The 22,999-nt window shown below is 37.6% G+C and overlaps 2 protein-coding genes across 3 annotated transcripts in view; both read right to left on the reverse strand.

The window, feature by feature from the left end:
• The window catches only part of LOC115998045, a 4,260-nt gene extending 2,290 nt beyond the window's left edge, over positions 1 to 1,970 (reverse strand). For both annotated transcript variants that reach the window (XM_031237497.1, XM_031237496.1), the window contains exon 1: positions 1,396 to 1,970. In XM_031237497.1, coding sequence (XP_031093357.1) covers positions 1,396 to 1,867 — 472 coding nt within the window. In that variant the 5' untranslated portion in view covers positions 1,868 to 1,970. The remainder of the gene's footprint in view (positions 1 to 1,395) is intronic.
• Positions 1,971 to 3,608: 1,638 nt separating this feature from the next.
• Positions 3,609 to 4,580, reverse strand: LOC115998765. Its single transcript, XM_031238420.1, has one exon. It carries the CDS (start codon positions 4,578 to 4,580, stop codon positions 3,609 to 3,611), a length of 972 nt encoding a protein of 323 aa, XP_031094280.1.
• Positions 4,581 to 22,999: the final 18,419 nt, after the last annotated feature.

The following is a 22,999-nucleotide window of genomic DNA, read 5'->3' on the forward strand; positions in this document are numbered from 1 at the left end:
AAAAAAAAAAAAAAAAAAAAAAAAACTATTGGGGCAACATATTTGTGAACCAAGTTAATAGTCAAGTTTGTGCTTTACAAGTCATGAAACCAAACAAGAAGCATGATAGATAATAATTAAAATAAGAAAAGAATGGCCAACATCTAAAAATGGAGCTTTAGACAAAATAAAATTGAGTGAGTCTTTTCATTAATCCTTATTTGTGAGACGGGTAGAGTCACAATGGAAATGTAATACTTCTGTGGGAAAATGTAATACGGAGTACTAATTAGGAATAAATTGTTTGTTACTTATAAGAAAAAATATACCGTAGTAATACTTTTGAAGAAAAATGTAAAACTTTTAAATCAAAATGTAATTCCTAAGGGTTGAATACTTATGAGAAAAAATGAAATACTAACCATGGATAAATTGCTTAATTGTTATTTATGAGAGAGTGCAACACTTAAGATGGAAAAATGTGATACTTTTAGATCAAAATGTAATAGTAGGAGTTGAAGAATTACTTATGATTAGAAGTATAAAAATACAGTAAGATCAAAATGTAACAGATTACACAAGTCTCTAAAGCTTGGTTTTGACAAACAAAACAGGGAAAAAAATACAGTAAGACCATAGTTTCTTATGATTAGAAGTATAAGATATGTCATTGTTCAAAATCACACTTTTCCTAATATGCAATTCAACTGACCAACATTAAAATTTTAAAATCCAAAAGTAAGATAAAACCAACCCACTTCCTCAATGCAAAAGAGTGAAGAGAATATTACCGTGTTGGGCAGGGCCGATAAAGGGCGATGTCTAGTAACCTGGTGATTATTGGGTAGAGGCCGGTAAAGCCCCTAAGGGCCAAGTCAAGCACCCAGTCTTTCTTGAACAATATGATGGAGGTCTATAAGAAAATAAATTGAGTCGCTACAAGCTATAGCTTTTGGCGTGAGTGATAAGCGCTTGATGCTAACAAGTGTTATAAGAGCCAAATCATGGGTTCGATTCTCAGCAATAAAAAGGGGTAATGTCTAGTAGGAATTGATGGGCAGAGGCCGGTAAAGACACTAAGGGGCCAAGTCCAACACCCGGTCTGTCTCAATGGTGGTCTATAAGTGAGTAAATAAGTTACCCGTTGCACCTAAACAATGAGATGTTGGTATATAAGTAAGGAAATAAGTTGCATCTTAGCTATAAGCTCTTTTGGATTTAGTAGTAAGCCCTTGATTTCCCAATTTTCGATCCTAATAAAATAATACTCATTCAGTTTAATTTTTGCCAAGTCATGTATCCATCTATATATTACTGTACTTTGTTATTCGCCAATGAAAACTAGAAACAAGAATGTAATAAAAGAAAATGCAGAAATGACGAATATGCATAAGCTAAAATCAGTCCAATTTATACCTGGGAAGAAATAATTGGATGAAGGCCAACCGCGAGCGGAGGTGACGGCCATTAATTCATCATCCGAAAGCAAAGAAGGGCTAGTTTTGGCTGCAGAAATCTTGCCGATTACTTCAACGATGTTGTGGGGATGGTGGACAGTGAGATGACGAGGAGGGACCCAATAGGAGTACCCCGGGAGGAAAGGGAGCCAATCGGGTGCAGATCGTCGCACGATGACAGTGTGTATGACATCCTCGAGCCTATGGATTCCGCCGCTGATGAGCTCCGAAGTGGTGGTAGAATCCGGGTCCAAGTGAGAGGAATGGGTCGAGGAGTCCAAGTCAATCTCGATGATGTGTGGATGAGAGGCGTCGTCTCCGCCGCCGCCGGAACTGTTGGATTTGGAGCGTCGGAAGTGGGTGAGTAGGCGCTGGGAGAGCGTGGATGGAACCCATTTCCGAGTTAGGGATTGGGAGAGAAGACGAGCCATAAGTACTAAGACGTAAGGACTAAGGATAGAGATTGGAGAATAGAATGAATATTGCACAAAAAAGAAACGAAGTAAAGACGTGCCTTATTGTTGGGAAGGTGGTGCGGAAAGGTTGAGATGGAAAATTGAAACGTAAAGAATACCCAAAATAAATTCTCTCAACTTAATTGAGGCAGTCGTAATCCACAGAGATTATCTAAAAACATTGTGAATACAAGTTATACCCTTTATTATTTATCTCTGTTTTTTTCGTTAAGTTTTTTTATACGTTATGCTATAAAAGTTGTATTTTATCATATTTTGGGCAAATATATCCCTACCGTTATAACTTACGTAATCTTTTCCACTATTATTTTTTTTTGGATACAAAGGAAGGGTGATACCCAATTACACTCAGTCGTTTATCGTCTGTCGCCAAATCGGAAGGCCAAATTGGTCCTCTTCCAACGTGTCTAACAAGATATCAGGAGGCTGATTGTAAATAACTGAAAAACTTAGACTACCGTGTTCTTCGTCTAAAATGCTAAAAGAGTCTTCCAACTATTAAATCCAATTACTAGATTTGTTAGATGACCTTTTAAATTATTTACTGATCTAGTGCAAAGAATAGAACAAGGAGTATTATGCAGATAATGTGCAAGAAACTAACAAAGCAGTAAGAACACTAAGAATTGGTAACCCAGTTCGGAATCTCAATTCCTACATCTGGGGGGCATCACTCTGATTGCCCAACTCTTCATTGATCAATCTGGAAATGTATCACCAATTTACAATAGAGAATCACACGGCAACTCTAGAAATCTTCATCATCACCATTCTAGAGTTCAGCCTTGAAGAGTTGAGGAATACTTGATCTCCCGATCTTCTTGAATTGAGGCTCCCCTTCAATCGTAGCGCAACTGGCTTTCAGAGTGACTGCTTACCCAATACTTCATGAAGAAGATGCATCTTGAATCAAAGGTAAGCTTTGTCAAGATATCTTGTTATCACATCTAAGGAAGCTTTTCCATTCAGATCTTTTGTATTTTCTTCCGTTAGTCCAATCACTGGAAGTCCTCCTCATATATATATGTTGCCCAGATTCGGTTAAATCTGAAGTCTTCGTAACTGACTCTGAATCCTCTTCTTGTCTTCCTTGTCTTGGTCCAGTGTTTTGTTCAGCAAGTTGTCCATAAAGCCTTCTGATCCTTCTGCTGAACTATAAAAAACCTAATACATCATAAGACACTTTGTTTTTTGAAATATCTGCTGAACTAACAAATTGTCACAAGGACTTGTTACAACTTAGGGAGTTTTTACAAGTATTTTTCTTCTTAGCAATTTTATTAACAATCTCCCCCTTTGTAACAAGTTTCTTGGCAATTTACAACAATCTTCCTAAAATATCAGAGATAGTCAAAAACAACGTTTATTTAAGACAAAAGTCCCAACAGAAACTGAATTAAACATCCAAACAAAGTACGAAGATGATTATATCATCAAACAAAATACAATGAAAACTAACATGAGACCCTATTACAAATAGTCCATTTCAGCAGAAGGGTCTTTCATCAAGACTAGTACCCAAGTAGCTTGTAACCAATCATCTTCTTCATCCAAAAAAAAGTAACCAGTAACCAGTAGTAACCAATGTTTAGAAGGTTGTTCCTACTCCCCCTATTGCTAGGAACTTGTGAATCTGTAGCCACAAGATTCCATAGCAGGACCAAGTAGAAAAGACAACCCAGGTTTTAGAACAGAATCATTCAGATTCTGAGGACTCATCGTCCTGGCTGTCTGCAGTGGATTCAGCTTCAGGTGCAATGGAAGCAGCTTCAGGTGCGGTGGAATCAGCTTCAGGTGCAGTAGATGGATCAGTGGGTGTTTCAGCAACAGCAGCAGTCATCTCTTGGTCTCTCAATCTCAATTGTTCTCTTAATTGCATCTCAATTGTTCTCTTTTCAACAAGTATCTGGATGATTGTGTTAAGATCTCTGATGCTTTTGTCAAGGTGATGTGCTGTGAGTTTGCTGGTAAATGGTACATCAAGGTTCAGAGCTGGGGCTGAGCTACTTGCATGTTCTGGAAAGATATCAAGCACATGACTTCCTTGTTTCAGTCTGGCATCAATTGTTCTGACTTGTGGTGCTTCTATAGGTTCATTTGGTTTTGGTTTGAAACCTTGTGAGCGCAGAACTCCATAAATTGTGCAGGGGAAAGGCAGCTTTACCTTGCTCTCCTTAGACTCTGGTTTTCTGAAGGATGCCACATGTTTGAAGATAATGTCACCTAAATCAACGGGAATACATTTGCCTATCTTGTAGATCAGGGTGGCCATAAGAAAGTTTAAGCCTCCTCGGTGTTCATTCGGCATCCAATTTGTCATGGCTAGTTTGTGCAGAATAGCATACTTTGTTGTGAGAGATTTTGCGGGTAACATGTTGGTTTCAGCAGGCCAGTAGCTGTAGGTTCCTCCTGTAATGACTTTTGTGATGGTATTTGCACCAATAACAGGGTCTTTAATGTCACTTGCATCTATGCCCAGATACAGATTGATGGTAAGTGTGTCAAAATTGTATTCCTTTCCTCTCAGCCAAACATGTCCGTAGACATGTGAGTCGACCTCCTTGATAGTCTTCAGAAGGTTTGCATAAAATTCCTTGATGGCAATAGGTGGATAGCTAGTCTGAGTTGTTACAAACTTGACAAGATTTAGCTTCTCAAACACTAGCATTAGTTGACACTAAGACTTGAACTTTTCAACATCAAGATACCTTTCGCTCAGGATTTTCCTTTTGTTTGTTGAGTCCCACTTTGCAGCATACTCATCAGATAGGAATTGAGGGGTGATTACTTCAAAGGGTGTTACAGCAGAGACATCCGGCTGGCTTTCAGGTTGCTGAGTTTGAGTGGTGATCTTCTTTTTCTTCTTACTAGTAGTGGTTTCCACAGGGGCAGGTTGTTCAGCAATTGGCTGTTTTCTCTTGGTTTTTCGTGTTGGTAAGGGGGTTTCCTTCTCTTGTTGTGTTGTGGATGACCTGGTTTTTCGCCTGGTGACAGGAGCGGGAAAGACTTGAATTTTTGCCACAGGATTTTTGTCCACATGTTCTTCTTGAATCTTCTTCTTTCCTTTTGCTTTTGCTTGGTTCTTCTTCACTTGAGACAAAGGCAGATTGTCTTCTTCATCAGTTTGTTCTGCAACTGGTAATTCTGGAGGATTTCCTGTTTCAAACTCAAAATCTAGTGGAGAATCATCAATGGGGATGGTAGGTGTTGTTTCAGGATTTGGTTCAGATTGAGGTTCAGACCTAGTTTCATCAGTATGAGAGTTTTCTGACTGAATGGGGAGAGGATTTTCAGGATTTTGATGTTCAGGGATTTCTGCTTGTGTGGTTTGTGGTGATGGCAAGGACAGAGTTTTATCTTGTGTGGGTTTTGTACTTTGTGGGATATTCAGTGGAATAGACAGTCTATTTGTGAGAGAGGTTGATCTTCTATGTTCATCCATGATGTTAAACAAGTTTAGTTTGGTGAAAAGGGAAGCAAGAGGTTCAAGTTGATGAGGACCATATACTACAGCTGATTCTGGGTTGACATTATCAGGCACGGGTAGATTTTTCTCAGGAACAGGCAATTTTTCATGTTCANCAGCAGCAGTCATCTCTTGGTCTCTCAATCTCAATTGTTCTCTTAATTGCATCTCAATTGTTCTCTTTTCAACAAGTATCTGGATGATTGTGTTAAGATCTCTGATGCTTTTGTCAAGGTGATGTGCTGTGAGTTTGCTGGTAAATGGTACATCAAGGTTCAGAGCTGGGGCTGAGCTACTTGCATGTTCTGGAAAGATATCAAGCACATGACTTCCTTGTTTCAGTCTGGCATCAATTGTTCTGACTTGTGGTGCTTCTATAGGTTCATTTGGTTTTGGTTTGAAACCTTGTGAGCGCAGAACTCCATAAATTGTGCAGGGGAAAGGCAGCTTTACCTTGCTCTCCTTAGACTCTGGTTTTCTGAAGGATGCCACATGTTTGAAGATAATGTCACCTAAATCAACGGGAATACATTTGCCTATCTTGTAGATCAGGGTGGCCATAAGAAAGTTTAAGCCTCCTCGGTGTTCATTCGGCATCCAATTTGTCATGGCTAGTTTGTGCAGAATAGCATACTTTGTTGTGAGAGATTTTGCGGGTAACATGTTGGTTTCAGCAGGCCAGTAGCTGTAGGTTCCTCCTGTAATGACTTTTGTGATGGTATTTGCACCAATAACAGGGTCTTTAATGTCACTTGCATCTATGCCCAGATACAGATTGATGGTAAGTGTGTCAAAATTGTATTCCTTTCCTCTCAGCCAAACATGTCCGTAGACATGTGAGTCGACCTCCTTGATAGTCTTCAGAAGGTTTGCATAAAATTCCTTGATGGCAATAGGTGGATAGCTAGTCTGAGTTGTTACAAACTTGACAAGATTTAGCTTCTCAAACACTAGCATTAGTTGACACTAAGACTTGAACTTTTCAACATCAAGATACCTTTCGCTCAGGATTTTCCTTTTGTTTGTTGAGTCCCACTTTGCAGCATACTCATCAGATAGGAATTGAGGGGTGATTACTTCAAAGGGTGTTACAGCAGAGACATCCGGCTGGCTTTCAGGTTGCTGAGTTTGAGTGGTGATCTTCTTTTTCTTCTTACTAGTAGTGGTTTCCACAGGGGCAGGTTGTTCAGCAATTGGCTGTTTTCTCTTGGTTTTTCGTGTTGGTAAGGGGGTTTCCTTCTCTTGTTGTGTTGTGGATGACCTGGTTTTTCGCCTGGTGACAGGAGCGGGAAAGACTTGAATTTTTGCCACAGGATTTTTGTCCACATGTTCTTCTTGAATCTTCTTCTTTCCTTTTGCTTTTGCTTGGTTCTTCTTCACTTGAGACAAAGGCAGATTGTCTTCTTCATCAGTTTGTTCTGCAACTGGTAATTCTGGAGGATTTCCTGTTTCAAACTCAAAATCTAGTGGAGAATCATCAATGGGGATGGTAGGTGTTGTTTCAGGATTTGGTTCAGATTGAGGTTCAGACCTAGTTTCATCAGTATGAGAGTTTTCTGACTGAATGGGGAGAGGATTTTCAGGATTTTGATGTTCAGGGATTTCTGCTTGTGTGGTTTGTGGTGATGGCAAGGACAGAGTTTTATCTTGTGTGGGTTTTGTACTTTGTGGGATATTCAGTGGAATAGACAGTCTATTTGTGAGAGAGGTTGATCTTCTATGTTCATCCATGATGTTAAACAAGTTTAGTTTGGTGAAAAGGGAAGCAAGAGGTTCAAGTTGATGAGGACCATATACTACAGCTGATTCTGGGTTGACATTATCAGGCACGGGTAGATTTTTCTCAGGAACAGGCAATTTTTCATGAGGCACGGGTAGATTTTTCTCAGGAACAGGCAATTTTTCATGTTCATCATCTATTGGTTCTTGTTTTACAGGCAATTTTTCATGTTCATCATCTATTGGTTCTTGTTTTACAGACAATTTTTCATGTTCATCATCTATTGGTTCTTGTTTTACAGATACTAAGGGCAAAGGTTTTTCTACAGTGACATTTTCTGGGTTAATATCATCCTCAGTATCTGATAGAACAATTATATCCTGAAAAAAAAATATTAAAGGCAGAAACTATGCTGTTCATGTATAGTCATTTATTAAGAAAAAAAAATTGAAGAAAAGGAGGATGTTTTAGAATAAACCTCAGGATCTTTGGCCTTAGCTGTTTCTCCTTTCTCGAATGCAATTGGTTTGAGGAACCCTTTCAGGTAGTCTAGTTGCTCTGCTCTTGAGTACCACGACCAGATTGGTTCTCCTCCTGGAGGTTTCATCTTGTTGTTGACTATCATAACCATCTCTCGTGATGCTTGATGTTGAATTTCAGAGGGATATCTGTTTGTGAGTCTGGAGAAATCAAAATATTGGGTTTCATCTTGATCCATTGTAGAGATTCGTTCCAAGATTTTTGATTTTGGGTGAGATTTGCGAGGGGGTTTGCAGCTTTGAGAGATTTTCGTGATCTTTGATTTACTCTAACTGCAACTGGTTTTTCAAAGGTCGAAGGACTCCATGATGACCTGCTTTTTCGGGTCACGTGATGAGGCATGAGGAGAGTGGGAGTCGTGCAGATTTGACAGTTGTCTTCTCCGTAATTAATGCTATAGCAGTTTGGTCAGTCGGGTACACTGTTCCTCAGATATTATATGCTTATCAAAAACAGATATTAGTATAGCGCGCAAAAAAAAAGAAAAAAAAAAGAAAATTATAAAAAAAAAGTTTGAGAGAAATAACCTATGATAAGGAAAAAAGAGTGTCCCACTTACTGTACTAGTTCGGTGGACCATTACACATGCCGAGTTCTGATTTTAGGATGTTGAATCTGGTCGGATCTAGTGCCTTTGTAAATATGTCTCCAGTTGTTTGCCTGTTGGTATGTAGTGCATTTTTATGTCTCCACTTTCCACAAGATCCCTGATGAAATGATGTCTGATATATATATGCTTAGTGCGGGAATGCTGGACAGGGTTTTTTGCAATATTGATAGCGCTGGTGTTGTCGCAGTGAAGATCAGCACTACTGAACTTTAGTCCATAATCGTTCAGCATTTGTTTCATCCATATGAGTTGAGTGCAGCAACTCCTAGCAGCTATGTATTCAGCTTCTGCCGTAGATAATGAGATTGAGTTTTGCTTCTTACTGAACCATGAGACAAGGTTTTTTTCCTAAGAAAAAACACCCTCCTGATGTACTTTTTCTGTCCTCCAGATTTCCTGCCCAGTCAGCATCGCTATATCTAAGTAGTTCAGTTCTTGAGTCACGCGAATACCATAGTCCATAATTCACAGTCCCCTTAACATATTTGATTATTCTTTTAACTGCATTCAAGTGTGCTTCCCTTGGATTTGCTTGGAAGCGTGCACACAGACCTACACTGAACATTATATCAGGTTTGCTTGCCGTTAGGTACAGTAGACTGCCAATCATACTTCGATAGAGTTTGCCTTCAACAGGTTTTGAGTTGGAGTCTTTTGATAGTTTTAGCGTTGTGGAAAGAGGTGTTTTAGCTTCCTTAGCAGAGTCAAGACCAAATCTTTTGACCAAGTTTTGGGCATATTTGGTTTGTGACAGAAACAACCCTGTTTCCATCTGTTTTACTTGTAGACCCAAGAAGCATGTCAGTTCCCCTATCATGCTCATTTCAAATTCCTTTTCCATGACTTGAATGAACTCCTTAACATTTGCAGGGGATGTTGAGCCGAAAACGATGTCATCTACATAAACCTGGGCCACAATTATGTGTCTAGTGGTCTTTTTAACAAACAGTGTTTTGTCTGCCCCACCGCGAGTGTACCCATTTTTCAGAAGATATTGGGTGAGTCGTTCATACCATNGCAATTTTTCATGTTCATCATCTATTGGTTCTTGTTTTACAGATACTAAGGGCAAAGGTTTTTCTACAGTGACATTTTCTGGGTTAATATCATCCTCAGTATCTGATAGAACAATTATATCCTGAAAAAAAAATATTAAAGGCAGAAACTATGCTGTTCATGTATAGTCATTTATTAAGAAAAAAAAATTGAAGAAAAGGAGGATGTTTTAGAATAAACCTCAGGATCTTTGGCCTTAGCTGTTTCTCCTTTCTCGAATGCAATTGGTTTGAGGAACCCTTTCAGGTAGTCTAGTTGCTCTGCTCTTGAGTACCACGACCAGATTGGTTCTCCTCCTGGAGGTTTCATCTTGTTGTTGACTATCATAACCATCTCTCGTGATGCTTGATGTTGAATTTCAGAGGGATATCTGTTTGTGAGTCTGGAGAAATCAAAATATTGGGTTTCATCTTGATCCATTGTAGAGATTCGTTCCAAGATTTTTGATTTTGGGTGAGATTTGCGAGGGGGTTTGCAGCTTTGAGAGATTTTCGTGATCTTTGATTTACTCTAACTGCAACTGGTTTTTCAAAGGTCGAAGGACTCCATGATGACCTGCTTTTTCGGGTCACGTGATGAGGCATGAGGAGAGTGGGAGTCGTGCAGATTTGACAGTTGTCTTCTCCGTAATTAATGCTATAGCAGTTTGGTCAGTCGGGTACACTGTTCCTCAGATATTATATGCTTATCAAAAACAGATATTAGTATAGCGCGCAAAAAAAAAGAAAAAAAAAAGAAAATTATAAAAAAAAAGTTTGAGAGAAATAACCTATGATAAGGAAAAAAGAGTGTCCCACTTACTGTACTAGTTCGGTGGACCATTACACATGCCGAGTTCTGATTTTAGGATGTTGAATCTGGTCGGATCTAGTGCCTTTGTAAATATGTCTCCAGTTGTTTGCCTGTTGGTATGTAGTGCATTTTTATGTCTCCACTTTCCACAAGATCCCTGATGAAATGATGTCTGATATATATATGCTTAGTGCGGGAATGCTGGACAGGGTTTTTTGCAATATTGATAGCGCTGGTGTTGTCGCAGTGAAGATCAGCACTACTGAACTTTAGTCCATAATCGTTCAGCATTTGTTTCATCCATATGAGTTGAGTGCAGCAACTCCTAGCAGCTATGTATTCAGCTTCTGCCGTAGATAATGAGATTGAGTTTTGCTTCTTACTGAACCATGAGACAAGGTTTTTTTCCTAAGAAAAAACACCCTCCTGATGTACTTTTTCTGTCCTCCAGATTTCCTGCCCAGTCAGCATCGCTATATCTAAGTAGTTCAGTTCTTGAGTCACGCGAATACCATAGTCCATAATTCACAGTCCCCTTAACATATTTGATTATTCTTTTAACTGCATTCAAGTGTGCTTCCCTTGGATTTGCTTGGAAGCGTGCACACAGACCTACACTGAACATTATATCAGGTTTGCTTGCCGTTAGGTACAGTAGACTGCCAATCATACTTCGATAGAGTTTGCCTTCAACAGGTTTTGAGTTGGAGTCTTTTGATAGTTTTAGCGTTGTGGAAAGAGGTGTTTTAGCTTCCTTAGCAGAGTCAAGACCAAATCTTTTGACCAAGTTTTGGGCATATTTGGTTTGTGACAGAAACAACCCTGTTTCCATCTGTTTTACTTGTAGACCCAAGAAGCATGTCAGTTCCCCTATCATGCTCATTTCAAATTCCTTTTCCATGACTTGAATGAACTCCTTAACATTTGCAGGGGATGTTGAGCCGAAAACGATGTCATCTACATAAACCTGGGCCACAATTATGTGTCTAGTGGTCTTTTTAACAAACAGTGTTTTGTCTGCCCCACCGCGAGTGTACCCATTTTTCAGAAGATATTGGGTGAGTCGTTCATACCATGCTCTTGGTGCCTGTTTCAGACCATAAAGGGCCTTTTTCAATTTGTAGACGTAATCAGGATGCTGTGGATTCTCAAATCCTTTTGGTTGAGCTAAGAAGATTTCCTCATTGAGAAGTCCATTCAAAAAGGCAGTCTTTACGTCCATCTGGTTCAGTTGAAAGTTCAGAATGCAGGAGACGGCCAACAGTAATCTGACTGACTCAAGTCTGGCCACAGGTGCAAACGTTTCTTCATAGTCAATCCCTTCAACTTGTGAGTAACCTTGAGCCACCAGTCTGGCCTTATTTCTGGCCACATTTCCCTGTTCATCGGTTTTGTTTCGAAAAATCCACTTTGTGCCTACTACATTCGCATCTAAAGGACAAGGCACAAGATCCCATACCTCATTTCTCTCAAATTGAGCAAGTTCATCCTGCATAGCCCTTATCCAGTCTTCATCTTGAAGTGCTTCTTTGTAATTCTTGGGTTCAAATTTTGATGTGTAACACGCGTACCCAGATAACTCAGCTAGACTGCCTCTTAGCATTCCTCTGGTTCGAACACCGGCGGTGGGTGTCCCCAATATGTTCTCAGCGGGATGATTCTTTTGAACATGTGTGGGAACTTGCCTTGACAGTGTAGATGGATGGTTACCTACATTTGGCTGTTGTTCAGTGGGTGATTTTAAGTCCTCTGATTCTGATTTTAGCTCAGATTTCTTGATGCCTTTTTCATCGTCTGACTTTCTTTGGTATTGTTCAGTGTCTGGATCGGAGTCATCAAGTTCAGAGTCTGACTCAGATTTCTTGACTCCTTTTTCATCAGTTGTTTTTGTTTGGTTCTGTTCAAGATCAGCAGCTGGTAGATAATTTCCAACTGGTTGCGGTTGATCGTCTACAATTACATTGACAGATTCTTGGACAGTCTTGATACGCTTGTTGTAGACTCTGTACGCTCGACTATTTGGTGAGTACCCTAAGAATATGCCTTCATCACTCTTTGGTTCAAATTTTCCAACGTTTTCTCTGTCATTTAGGATATAGCATCTACTGCCAAAAATGCGAAAGTACTTCAAATTTGGTTTCCTTCCTCGCCACAGCTCATATGGTGTATGCGACATCCCAGGTCTAAGATACACTCTGTTGATTATATGACAAGCAGTATAAACTGCCTCTGCCCAAAAGAACTGAGGAAGGTCTTTGCTGTTTATCAAGACTCGAGCCATTTCTTGGATGGTTCTGTTTTTTCGCTCAACTACTCCATTTTGCTGGGGGGTTTTTGGGGCTGAGAATTCATGGCTGATCCCATTTTTGGAGCAGAAGGTTGAGAAGTGCTGGTTTTCGAATTCCCTACCATGATCTGACCTAATCCTCACAATTTTACCAATATGCAGGCCCTTTTCTTTTTGCAGCTTCAAGCACAGTTTCTCAAAATGTTCAAAGGTTTCTGACTTGTTTCTGAGGAACATTACCCAGCAAAAACGAGAGTAGTCATCAACATAGACAAAGATGTACCTTTTACCTCCCAAACTTTCCACTTGTGTTGGTCCGATTAGGTCCATATGCAAAAGATCCAGACACGAAGAGGTTCCTATATGATTGAAATGTTTGTGTGGGGTTCTGGTTTGCTTTCCCAGCTGGCACGGGTCACATACACCAATTTCCTTTACTTTGAACTTGGGTACCCCCCTTACATATTCATGACTTATGAGGTGGTTCATATCTTGATAATTCATGTGCCCAAGTCTTTGATGCCAGAGTTCTGTATTATCTGTGGTGGTGCTGCAACACAAAAGATTCGAAGACAGAATATAGCAATTGTCAGAGGATCTTATACCTTCCATAATAACTTTGTTCAGTTTGTCCTTAACAATGCATCGATCTTTCGTGAACCCTACATTCAACTTTTGGTCACACAATTGGCTGATGCTGATCAGATTTGCTTTAAGACCCTGTACCAGTAGTACCTTCGATAGTGAGGGCAGTCCAGCTACATTGAGGATCCCAATACCCATGATGTCACCCTTAATTCCATCACCAAAGGTCACTTGTCCAGTATATGGAATCACATTCTTGAGGAATTCTTTACTGCCAGTTATATGCCTAGAGCAGCCACTGTCGAAATACCATTTTCCCTGTTCTTTTCCAAGAAGGATAGAGTAGCAAACTAGATCAGATTTTCTTACCCAAACTTGGATAGAGTAGCAAACTAGATCAGATTTTCTTACCCAAACTTGACGACTGTAGCAAACTAGATCAGATTTTCTTACCCAAACTTGACGACTGAAGCAAACTAGATCAGATTTTCTTACCCAAACTTGACGACTGACTGGAGTGATCCATTTCTTTTGAAATTTGTCATGACGACTGACTGGAGTGATCCATTTCTTTTGAAATTTGTCAATTCTCTGATCACTATAGAACCTGTAACATTCTGGTCTCGTGTGGCCTTTCTTGTAGCAGTAGTGACATGTTGGATTATATTTCCTCAAAGTCTTCTGGTGGGTTTCAGCATTTGTCCAAGTACTAGTACCTGCAGGGACAAACTTAGTAGTGAAAGAATTTTGAGAGTTTTGAGTGTACCCCAAACCATTTCGAACGTTAGGTGATCTTCCGGAGTCAAGGATTTGATTGAGAGTTGATGTGTTCATCATTTGAATCTGTTTCTTGTAAGCTTCCAATTCTGCCGAGAGCTTCATCACTTTGGAGTTGGACTCGGACAGTTCAACATTTGTATCAGCAACTTGTTTTCTTCAGGGATTCAATGTTCTTTTCAAGAAACTCATTTTTTGAATTTGTGGTTGTGTGAGTCTTCAAGAGAATATCCCATTTCTTGTACAGTTTGATGTAGGATTGTTCAAGTTCTTCATAAGGTATTTTATCTACATCTTCATGATCTGAATCATTATCCAAATCCGAATTAGGTTCAGTAACAACTGCAGTGAAGGCTACGAAGTTTCCAGATATTTCTTCATCTTCATCTTGAGCTTATTCAGAACACTCTTCATCACTCCAGGTTGTTGCCTTCATGGACTTCTTTCTTTTGAGGTAAGTGGCACATTCCACTTGAATGTGTCCGAACCCTTCAAGGTAAGTGGCACATTCCACTTGAATGTGTCCGAACCCTTCACAGTAAGTGGCACATTCCACTTGAATGTGTCCGAACCCTTCACACTCAGTGGCACATTCCACTTGAATGTGTCCGAACCCTTCACACTCACTGCACTGAATTCCTTTGTTTGTGTTCCTAACTTCCCCTTGCTGCCATTAATTTTGTCGAGTCAAGTTTTGATTTTGACCGAACTGATTGCTTTAACTAAAGTTTTTCTGTTGATTCGAATTTGACGATTTTCCGACGGTTCACGATGAGTTAGACGAGGATGGAGCAGCACTGTTGGGTCTGTTTTGGTGATTCTTGCCTCCTCTGTTTCTTTGATTTATTTGTTTGAGAATCTTGGTGAAATTTCTTGTTATCATTGCCATAGATTCATCATCCAATTCTTCACATTCTTCTTCTGAGTGACATTCTTCGGCAATAAACGCAACATTCTTGCCCCTTTTTGAGTTGTTGTCTTGCGATAGAATATCCATTTCGTATGTTCTTAGATTGCTCATCAGTTCCGCAACCGATTTCGTTTCCCAGCCTACGCTTTCTTGAATTGCTGTGACTTTCATCCTGAAGCGTACAGGAAGGGATCGAAGGATCTTCCTGACCAGTTTGTCCGAGGAGAATGGTTCCCCCAATACGGCAGCTTCGTTCTTCAACTCTTGAACCCTAGCATTAAATTCGACGATGGTTTCTTCATCTTTCATTCGTAATTCTTCAAATCTGGTGAGGACTTGCTGCATCTTGGTTTGTTTAATAGAGGAGTCTCCTTCATAAAGTTTTTCAAGAATTTCCCAGGCATCCTTTGCAGAACTGCATCCAGCGATTAACCCGAATTGACCCTCATCAAGCGATCCGGTAATGGTGTTCAGTGCCTTGTTGTTGTTTTCACTGTTGCTAATATCCTCGGGGGTCCATTGTTCATCCGGAGTAAGAATTTCTGACTTATCTTCTTGAGTCGTTTTGGGGTGAGTCCAGCCATGAGTGACGGCCTTCCACACATTTACTCCTTGTGCTTGAAGATAGATCTTGGTTCTTGCCTTCCAGTAGGCATAATTTTTCCCAATCAGTTGAGGAAGTCTTGCTTGCCCTTCCATATCTTCTTTAGAGCACACATCAGCCAATCTTGAGAAAAAGGGTTAGTAACAAGGAAAACAGAGAGATTCGAAAGAGTTTCAAAGGATCGTTATCAAGGGAAAAGACCTTGAGGCTGCGCTCTGATACCAAGTGAAAAACTTAGACTACCGTGTTCTTGGTCTAAGATGCTAAAAGAGTCTTCCAACTATTAAATCCAATTACTAGATTTGTTAGATGACATTTTAAACTATTTACTGATCTAGTGCAAAGAATAGAACAAGGAGTATTATGCAGATAATGTGCAAGAAACTAACAAAGCAGTAAGAACACTAAGAATTGGTAACCCAGTTCGGAATCTCAATTCCTACATCTGGGGGGCATCACTCTGATTGCCCAACTCTTCATTGATCAATCTGGAAATGTATCACCAATTTACAGTAGAAAATCACACGGCAACTCTAGAAATCTTCATCATCACCATTCTAGAGTTCAGCCTTGAAGAGTTGAGGAATACTTGATCTCCCGATCTTCTTGAATCGAGGCTCCCCCTCAATCGTAGCGCAACTGGCTTTCAGAGTGACTGCTTACCCAATACTTCATGAAGAAGATGCATCTTGAATCAAAGGTAAGCTTTGTCAAGATATCTTGTTATCACATCTAAGGAAGCTTTTCCATTCAGATCTTTTGTATTTTCTTCCGTTAGTCCAATCACTGGAAGTCCTCCTCATATATATATGTTGCCCAGATTCGGTTAAATCTGAAGTCTTCGTAACTGACTCCGAATCTTCTTCTTGTCTTCCTTGTCTTGGTCCAGTGTTTTGTTCAGCAAGTTGTCCATAAAGCCTTCTGATCCTTCTGTTGAACTATAAAAAAACCTAATACATCATAAGACACTTTGTTTTTTGAATTATCTGTTGAACTAACAAATTGTCACAAGGACTTGTTACAACTTAGGGAGTTTTTACAAGTATTTTTCTTCTTAGCAATTTTATTAACAATAACCATCCTGTTCTCTCTGATAACTGCTTTGGCTAGGAGATCCGCAGCTCTATTCTTATCCCTTGCAATGTGGGAGACTTGCTAAGTTCCAATACTATTCAGTTCCCTTTTGCATGCAACCACAGTGTTGTCCGCTGCATTGTTGAACTTCCAATTCTGGTTAATAGCCTTCACGACCATAAGAGAGTCGGATTCGAAGCATGTTTGTCTGCTACCAATCAATTTCGCCAATTGGATACCCTTTAGTAAGGCCCACGCTTCCGCTGCTTCCGGGGTACATGTTCCTATAGAAAAAGTGAAGCCTTTGATCCAACTTCCTTTGTCGTCTCTGGCGCGCCCTCCACATGTTGCTTTCCTTTCTATCGGATTATAGCTCCCATCAACATTTATCTTGACCTAGTCCGAAGGTGGCTTGTTCCATTTAATTAGTCTCCAGTTGTGTTCCATGGCCAACCTGGCCGGGTTCTTGGCTCAATCAAATGCCTTGCATATTTCATCAACTTGCGTTTCAATCCAATATATCTTGAAACCAATACTTTCTATTTTATTCTGAAAGACCCTTTCGTTTCTCCACTTCCAGAGCCACCACGCCCAGGGTCGTATCTGAGCATGTCTAACATGTGCGACCGCACAGGGCTCCTAATTTTTGGGGGCCCCATATTTAAAAAAAAAAATTATATGCATATATAGTTTACAAAATTTTAGGCTAAATGTATGAAGATTGGACCAATTTGTGACAAGATGGAATTGAGCCTAATTGACAATTGCTTTTAAAAACGCAATATATATATATATATATATATATATATATATATATATATATATATATATATATATATGTATAAATTAAACCCAATATTAGGACTCTATATATTTGAGTCATGACTCTATTCTAGGCTTCCTGTGATTTTCATATTCTAGTCTCCGATTCTCTCATTATATATATCATGTAAGTTGTATCTTTGAACCATCTCATTCACTACAATTCATTCAGTTCTCATCTAGCATCAGTTATCTAGCTTAAATGTGACAGTTTTTCAATTCTTGAATTCACAACTCGGTAATTTCGTAGATCTAATTCGTCAATTCTTGAATTCACAATTCAGTAATTTCGTAGATCTGATTCACAATTCTTGAATTCACAATTCTTCAATTCTTCTTGATCACACAAACTCTCAAGTCTCAAGTTCTTCAATTCTCTTAACATGTAATTAAAAATTACGTATTTTTCATAATTTTTGTTTATTGTTTTAAGAATTTGTTTCTTAATTAATTATTTACTCAGAGTTTCTAAATAAATTCTTTTTTTCCTTAGGATTTTATAATTATATCTTCTAGAAAATATACATTTGGGTCTGAGAAGCATAAAAAGAAATGATGATGAATTGAGCAACTAACTCAATCTCAAAAATGAGCTTTTGAAAAATTCATTACAAAACAAACTCAAATAAATGAGCAAAAAGATGATTCCAAGGAAAAATTGTTAGATGCTAATCTTCATATAGAAGATCAAGATGATTGTGATATTGGAAAAAATTTAAATGATAGTGTGCACAATGATGATAGGTATTATTGTGACAATAAAAATAATGTAAATAATGTTGATAGTTGTTTAGATGGTGTTTGTACAAAAATAGGGCCCAATTTAAGATATGGCACAGGACCCCAATTTTTATTGGAGCGGCCCTGACTACGCCTTAATTGCAAATGTAACGCTTTGCGTGTGTTTGCGTGTACCGCAGTTATGTCATCTTACTCCATTATCAAACCAAGTTAGGAATGGTTGATCTCTGGGTTGCTGTGTCCCTGGGAGTATCTTGTTCCAGACTTCCTTGGCTTCAGTGCAACCCCGCAATATGTGTTCCGTTGTTTCCAATTCCTCCTCACATGCCAAACAACTTGAACAATTTGTAAAGCCCCGTTTCTTCCTGTTTTCATTCGTCATAATTCGATCATGTCTGGCTAGCCAGAGAAAGACCTTTACTCTACTTGGTACTTTTAACTTCCATATGTTACTCCGTGGTTGTTGTTTTGGTAGATTGTAGCTGCCACTTGCAATGTCATATGCAGATGAAACGGAGAATGTACCTGCAGATTCCCACCCCCACCCTAGTGCATCAGTTAGTGCATCGTCTTCACATAGAGAAATCGCAGTAATTTGTTTACATATGTCCCTTGGTAGCTTGTCGACTAATTCGTTCCATTTCCACCCTGAGCCATGCTCCCAGTAGTCTGCAACTGTTGCATACATTTCCGGAAGTGATAAAATTTAAGTAGTTACCTCCACCAGAGGGCGATGTCCAACCCAGCTGTCTAGCCAGAATCTCGTTTCTCTTCCATTTCTAATCAGCTTCCTTTGTCCCTTTTTCAAGATAGGAATCGTTTTGAGAATTCCTTTCCAAGCAATTGATGAGTGTGACTTGGGTAGCCATGTGTTAGGATCTGGATTGTCATTTGTATACTTTGCTCTCATGATTTTTGCCCATGTACTTTCATCCTCATTTATCAATCTCCATCCAAGCTTTGCCAGAAAGGCTAAGTTCATGTGTTCCAGCTTTTTGATGCCAAGACCCCCATGTTCTTTGTCTCTAGTCACTACGTCTCAGGCCACCAGATTACATTTTCTGCTTTCGTTCGTTGCACCCCAAATGAAATCCCTTGTAATTCGTTCTATTCTTTTGATGACCCCTGCAGGGAGGGGTGTTGTTTGCATAGTATATGAAGGTATAGCTGACAACGCCGATTGGGCTAGAACTCTTCTTCCTGCCAGTGAGAGAGTTTTCATTTTCCACCCAGCTAGTCTCTGTTGAATCCTTGCAATTAGCCCTTCGAATGTCTCATTTTTTAGCCTGCCTTGTAGTGATGGAATACCCAAGTATCTTCCAGGATCCTCAGTTATCGGAATGCTCAGCATATGTACGACTGCATTTTTAGTATCCTCTATTGTATTTCTGGAGAAGAAAACTGATGACTTATGGTAGTTTATTCGTTGGCCTGAAAGTTTGCAAAATACCTCTAGTGTATGTTTAATGGTTTCTGCTTGTTGCTTCGTAGCTTCACACATTAGAATCATGTCATCTGCAAAGAGAAGATGAGATAGATATGGACCTTCTTTGGTTATCATGATCCCGTTCCATTTTTTAGTTCGTTTGAGTTCTTCAATCAAATGGCTTAGTCGTTCCACACATAGTACAAACAGCAGAGGAGATATGGGATCTCCTTGGCGTATTCCCCTGGTTGGTTTGAAGAAACCCGATGTTTTTCCATCGTAGGAGATGGCTAGCTTAGTGGTTGTTACACATGCCATCGTGATATTTATCCAAGCTTGGCTGAATCCAATAAGCTGTAGAGTAGATTCTATAAATGACCAAGACAACCGGTCGTAAGCTTTTTTCATATCGATTTTGAGAAACATCCACCCTTCGTTCATTTTTTTGCTTGCATTGCTCTGAGCACTTCCTGGTATGCTAATATAGTATTCGCTGTCTGCCTCCCCGGGATAAAACTCGCTTGATGGTGCCCAATGAGAGTATTCATTATGTTTCTCAATCTTGATGTTAGTTAGAGTCTTCGATATAAGTTTGTAGGTAATGTTGCAGAGACCAATTAGTCTCAATTGTTTGACAGATTCTGGATTCTGTACCTTAGGGATAAGCGAAATGATAGTGTCGTTATAGCCCTCTGGTATTACTCCTAATCTTAAGGCTTTCAAGGTTATCTCTGTTATGCTTCTTCCCACAGTTGACCATGTTTTTTCATAGAATATTGCATGATATCCATCAGGGTCGGGTGCCTTAAGTGGTGCCATGTCAAATAAAGCTTGCCTCACTTCGTCGCTGGTGAAGGGATTATTGATCGTTTGCCATTCGAGGTCATTCAAATATGGGAATCTTCCATTTATAGTCACCTGGGGGAGTTCTGCATTGTTTTCCGTGAAAAGGTTCTTGAAATATTTAACAATGTGATCCAGCGCCTCGTGGTCATCTGCTAATACCTTGCCATCATCATCTTTGAGACTCTTAAATCTCTGTGCACCCTTCTTGGCCTCTGTTGATGCATGATAATATCTTGTGTTTCGATCTCCGGATGTTATCCATTCTTCTCAGGATCTTTTCCACTATTATCACCAAGCACATGCATTCACCATATATTTTCTTATATTCTTCAATAATAATAATATATACACATTATATATTGGAGTTATATGTTAGTTATTTCCTAAAATATAAATATAAAATTTATAATTTTTTTACATTATTATTATTATTATTTACAATAATTTAAATATCTAAAATCTAAATAAATTTAAAATTTAAATATAAAATATTAATATTGGACACCTATTTTTTGCGCATCGCGCATAAAAATACTAGTATTATAATAAATTTAAATAACAAATTAAAAATAGTGGAAAATAATATCCTATCCCATCTTACTCTACAATCAAGCAGAAAATTTTGCAAAATGCTTGACAATTAATTTATTATTTACATTTATTTTTTTATATTTTGTTATTTCATAGTGAAATTCATTATAGAGTATATGGAGATTGGTTAATAGTACAAAATGTTTGTATTGATTTTATGATTTTTGGACAGCTAAAGATTGGTTAATATAGAGTCTGTGAGAAAAAAATTAAAAAATATATGGAGAGAATGTATATATTATATTGATTAATATTGCTTTTGAATATTGTAAATTGATTGTCTTTTTTTTTTTTTTTATAATATGAGTCTATTTATACATATTTTGAACTAGAAGTTCTATAAGCAATAAAAATCCTAGTTTGCCACATACTGAAAGTCATTGTAACATTAAGAAAGTTCTCTTAAGATATAATAATCAAAGAGATGGACATAAATCAAGGATATAACATTGATTAAGACTTATTATGTTTTACTAGTTTTATACGCGCATTGCGCGAATGGGTTAGTGCCCAATGTTTATATTTAAATAAATATTTGAAAGTATATCAATGCAAGATTATATAGGATAAGTTTATACATGGGTAATTGAATGTCGAATTTTTTTATATAAATATATAACTCAAAATATATGAATCCAAGATAATATAAAAAATTCATTATCATTATTACTAAAATAAATGTTTGCAACCTTGTAAAATTGATAGTCTAAATATTTGGTCTAAAAATGATAGTCTAAATAAATATTACTTTTAATTTGAATTTTTCTAAGTGTTCTTAATTCTTTTTTGAGTAATATTGTCATTGTCTTCATATTTACTATTTGTTCTCTTCCTTTTTGTTGGTAGTGTGTTATTTGCAATTCAACTATTGTTGGTAGCATAGATGACAACGTCATGCAATGAGATTATGATATAGGAGCTATGGACTTTCCTTTAGGTGTTCTGCTTGGGGTTCATTTGGTTCAACCATTATTGTTGAATGAGTTATTGTAGATAAAGAAATACCTAGTTTAAGAAAAAAGATAAAATAAATTAATAAAAAATTTAAAATTTAAAATATTATGTATTCAAAGATATTAAAAGATAGTTTCTCGCTTCAATTTGTTGGGTAATGGGTTATTTGAGTACTTTCATTGTCAACAAATCCCCCAAGTAATTAATATGATTGGTTTCAAACTATTCTTTTTTATTTTTTTCATGGTATTAAAGAAATACACATGTATGATTTTTTGGTGTAACTATTAATTTATTTAATTCAATAAGAGTAAAATAGCGTGATTCTGCTTCAATTTGTTGGGTTATTTGAGTACTCTCTTTGTCAACCAATCCCCAAGTATATAATTAGCTTCAAATTATTTTTTAATTTTTTTCATAGTATTAATAAAATACTTGGTAAATAAATATATAACATTATTTTGTACTATAACTTTGATATTTAATTACAATATATTGTAAAAATAAGATAATGGACAATGTAATGAATATCAGTTGATAAATTTAAATGTAAAGAATCTTTGCATGAGAGAAAATAAAGACAATATAATTAATGAAATTATTTCTCTTATTTAATTTAATTTTTTGATAATGAATACTTTTTTCAAATAAAGGTATTGTAGAAACAAAATTCTAAATTAAAGAAATACATATGTATCATTTTTTGTTGTAGCTACTAATTTATTTAATTTAATAAGAGTAAAATAGAGTGAGAAACTTAATTATGTCAAATTTGATTGAGATGAGGTTCAAACCTAAAACATTTCTTATAGAAATTAATGGGTAAGTTAAAAGTTAACGGAATATTAACGAAGAACAGAATATTTAAAGGAAAACTTAACGAATAATCATAAAAGTAAGGTTAAATTAGGTAATCTCTATTAATAATATTAATCTGAATTATCTTAACCATCTATTTGATTAAATAATTCATCTGAACCATCCATTTGATTAAATAATTTGACCGTCATTTTTTCTACCCATTTTAGACCTAACTCTCTTTGGCTCTTATTAGTATAGTATATATATATATATATATATATATATATAGTATATCTTATTAGTATAGTAGATATAGTAGATATCTTCAAAAAAAAAAAAAAGACTTATTATGTTTTTATATTTTATTATTTAGATATTATATTATTATTATAGTAGACATAACCATGCACGTCAGCACGTGATAGCCTTCTTAGTAATATGACGTTCGGAGTTTATTTTTTACTTTTTTTTTTTAATCCATCTGG

The sequence above is a fragment of the Ipomoea triloba genome, chromosome 12 (assembly GCF_003576645.1).
Source record: "Ipomoea triloba cultivar NCNSP0323 chromosome 12, ASM357664v1".
In the NCBI taxonomy this organism is placed as follows: domain Eukaryota; kingdom Viridiplantae; phylum Streptophyta; class Magnoliopsida; order Solanales; family Convolvulaceae; genus Ipomoea; species Ipomoea triloba.

Excerpts from the sequence above, each read along its gene's own strand:
- LOC115998765 (XM_031238420.1), bottom strand. The coding sequence starts at position 4,580 with ATGCTAGTGTTTGAGAAGCTAAATCTTGTCAAGTTTGTAACAACTCAG.